Source organism: Chrysochloris asiatica, unplaced genomic scaffold, assembly GCF_000296735.1.
Source record: "Chrysochloris asiatica unplaced genomic scaffold, ChrAsi1.0 scaffold00216, whole genome shotgun sequence".
In the NCBI taxonomy this organism is placed as follows: Eukaryota; Metazoa; Chordata; class Mammalia; order Afrosoricida; family Chrysochloridae; genus Chrysochloris; species Chrysochloris asiatica.
In genome coordinates this window covers 137,149-140,786 of record NW_006408734.1, presented here as the reverse complement: position 1 = coordinate 140,786, position 3,638 = coordinate 137,149, and the positions used below count along the sequence as shown (strand labels likewise).

General features: G+C 38.4%; 1 protein-coding gene across 1 annotated transcript in view; it reads left to right on the top strand.

Annotated features, from left to right (window-relative positions):
• The window catches only part of LOC102840903 (methionine aminopeptidase 1-like), a 149,437-nt gene that overhangs the window by 108,657 nt on the left and 37,142 nt on the right, over positions 1-3,638 (top strand). Inside the window, exon 7 of the mRNA XM_006872959.1 lies at positions 8-104. Coding sequence (XP_006873021.1) covers positions 8-104 — 97 coding nt within the window. The remainder of the gene's footprint in view (positions 1-7; positions 105-3,638) is intronic.

Here is a 3,638-nt window from a genome sequence, read left to right as displayed (position 1 = left end):
GAATTATTATAATTTCCCAAAGTCTTGTTGTACCTCAGTAAATGAAGTTATTTGTCATGGAATTCCAGACAGACGGCCTTTGCAAGAAGGTGATATTGTAAATGGTAAGAAATATAAGTGTAACTTTTGTCACCATGAGCAAAAAATTAAGATTTTGGCAAGTCTGATAAAATGATGGGTGTTTTCCTGATACGCTTCCTGTGTTTAACTTGTTTTCAAACTTAAAATTTAACTGTCGCTCAAAATTCTTTACAAAGGTTAAAAATATTTTTGTGTTGCTTTTAAGATACTCTACTATGATCTGCATGTTTTTAAACATGCATATTATCTCATATATGATTAGTAAATAGATGAAAGATTTCAGTATATCTTGAAGTCATGTTGATTCAAGTGTATGCCCCCCCCCCCCCCCCCAGTCTACTAATAGTTTTGAATAGATCAGGACAGGTGGTGGTTGTATAGTTAGAACAACACATAGCCATGTTGTACCTTTATAACTCCCTATTTTTTTTTTTAATGTTTTATTGTGAAGTATGTGATAGTTTACATGGGAGAACATTAGCTTTACATTCATCCTATCGTATATCATTTCACTCTCCTCTCTAGTCTGTGACTATGTCACTAACTCTGGGCCCAGGAGTCCCCAGGTCTTGCCATAGTGCTAGCCAACTAGGTCTCCACCTGGGTTCACAAGTGTCTATTGAACGTGGTTGGACTTAGCTCGCAGCTTCATTGTTGTTTTTCCCTCACTTCCCCTTATCAGTGACCAACGTGGTCACCAGTCAGAGCACATGTCTGCTTGTATATTCCCCTTGAGTCTTAGTCTTTGAAGTGGGTTTGCCCTGAGGGGACCTGACCACTTGCCTTGATGTCTCCTGGGTGAGCAACTTGCTTGTTCTTGTAGTAGTCAGTTGGACTGTCATTATTGTTTTTTATTTTTCCTGTCGGTCTTTCAAGAAGTATTTTCTGTTCTTCTGGCTACTCCAGGCTGGTCTGCTTGTCCTTTCAAGTGGAAATTTCCCACCTCAGAAGATTCTGGATGGGTTTCAGGATTCTAACAATGGTCTTATGCTATGCAGAGGCTCCACAGAAAGCCTCCTTCACTGGGCAAGTTGTAGCCCCATTTTAGGTATTCCAATCAGTTATAGACAAGACAGGTCGCTCAGAGTCAGAAATGACTCCATGGCACATAACCACCACTGTAGTTTCACAATGTCTTCTCTATTGGGGATGTCCCACCCATGAAGGTTCTGGTTCTAATGCTCCATACTCCACCAAAGCTTAACAAGAAGCCTTTTTTCCTGGGTACAATCTAGGTCTCCTTTAGATTGAAGTTATAGATTGAAGATGGATTTACAAGCTTTCTGTAATTGTCTTCCCCAGTTACCAGTTACTCTTTCTATCCCACTTAGATGTCTGTATTACACTAGTAGGCAGAGGAGGTAGTAGTGTTTTTTAGTTTTCTTTGTGTAGGTCTTTTGTTTCTCTGGTTAGATTTATTCCTAAATATTTCATCCTTTGGATGACCATTGTAAATGGTATTGTTTTCCTAATTTGCTTTTTAGTGCAGCCTTTATTAGTGTAGAGGAATCCAACTGATTTTTGTGTGTTGCTCTTCTACCCTTGCCACTTTGCTGAATCTTCCAATGAGTTTCAGTAGTTTTTTTGCTGAGTCTTTGGGATTTTCTTTGTACAGGATCATATCTACAAAGAAGAGTTTTACTTCTTCATTGCCAGTTTGGATTACTATAATTTCCCATTCTTGCCTTATAGTTTTGGCTAAGACTTCCAACACACTATTGAATAAGTGTGGTGATAAAGGGCATTCTTGTCTGGTTCCTGTTTGCAAAGGGAAGACTTCATTTTCTCTCCATTGAGAGTGATGTTGGCAGTTGGTTTTGTATATATGCTCTTAATTATGTTGAGGAATTTCCCTTCAATTCCTAGTTTGTTGACTGTTTTTAACAGGCATGATACTAGATTTTGTCAAATTCCTTTCCTATATTGATTAATATAATCATTTGAGTTTTGTCCTTTTTAAATTTATGTAGTGAATTACGTTGATTATTTTTCTAATATTGAACTATCCTTGCATCCCTGCTATGAATCCTGATTGTTCATGATGTGTTATTTTCTTTTGATATGTTTTTGAATTTTGTTGGTTAGGATTTTGTTGAGAATTATCTATGTTCATGAGGGTTATTGGTTTATAATTTCATTTTTAGTGATGTCCTTCCCTGATTTGAGTATGGGGATTATGCTTGTTCCATAAAATGTATTAGAAACTTTTGTATTTTTTTCTATATTCTGGACTAGTTTGAGGAGAGTTGGTGTCAGCCCTTCTCTGAATGTATGGTAAAATGTGTGGCTCTTGCAACAAAGTTATGAGACACTAAGTGAAACATACAGGTGGTGATCCTGGAACTCTGAGCAGTATAACATAGGACAGAAAGATCAATTGAGTGCTAACTGGATGAGGAAGCTGAACAGGAGCAGTGAGAAAGGAAAAAATGAGTCCTGGTGTGGCACTGTGGGTTAATGCACTGGACTGCCAAGTCGTTTGAATTGCTAGGTTGGTGGTTCAAGCTCACCAGTTGCTCCTCGGAAACCCTATATAGGGTTGCTATGGGTTGGAACCGACTCGACGGCACTAACAACGTTGGCTGGCTTGGAGGGTCACAGACATAATTGAATGTTTGCGAGTGGCTGTTGATGTAGCAGCCTGTGAGCACAGTATGCTCTTAGAGGTTGGTGGCAAGGGGGTGCAATTCTCCCTTGTTAAGCACCCTCCTGGTAGTAAGGGCTGTGGCCAAGCCCCTATTTTCGACAAGCCAGCGACCATTGGCACCCCGTCCTGCGCAGACTGCTTTGCCTGAGGTCAGATGCTGGGCTTCTAGAGACAGTTGAACCCACTAATGAATTCACTACACAGACAATGAACACAGAGAGCCAATTGCATTCACACTTCTGACTCTACCACATCAACCAGGAGACGGGTGGTGAATGCCTAAGAACATACCAATATACAATTTTCAGCTAAATATAAACACGACATCACAATATCTTAGAGAAAACAAGACAATTTCAGCTTACACAAAGAAATAAGACAGAGTGCCTAAAACAAGAGACCAAAATACAGATTTAGAATTTATAACAGCAGAAATATTGTTAGAAGTACCTGCTAAGGAATTTAAAAGAATGCAAATTAGATAACTTCAATAGATTTTGAGAAATATTGAGAAAACTACAAATGAAATCAAGGAAAACAAATTAGGAAACAAACTGCCAAAATAATTGAAAAACATGGAACCATACAAAAGCAGCAATTAGAAAGTCAGAAGATTAGCACTAGTGGAATCTTAGTGTGGTGCTGTAGGATAGGCACTGGACTGCAAGATCAATTTGAATCACAAGGTTGGAGGTTAAAACTCACACTAAAAGGGCAAAGAAATAGAACTGAATCAGTGGATAGCTGAATTCATGATCTTGAAGAAACATCTGTCAATATTCATCTACTAGAAGGACAATCAGTAAAAAAAGAACAAAGAAAAGCAAAAATGAATGCAGGGCACTATCAAGAAGAATAACTAGCATGTTATGGAAATTCCAGAACAGGAAGAGACAAAAAAAAAAAAAAA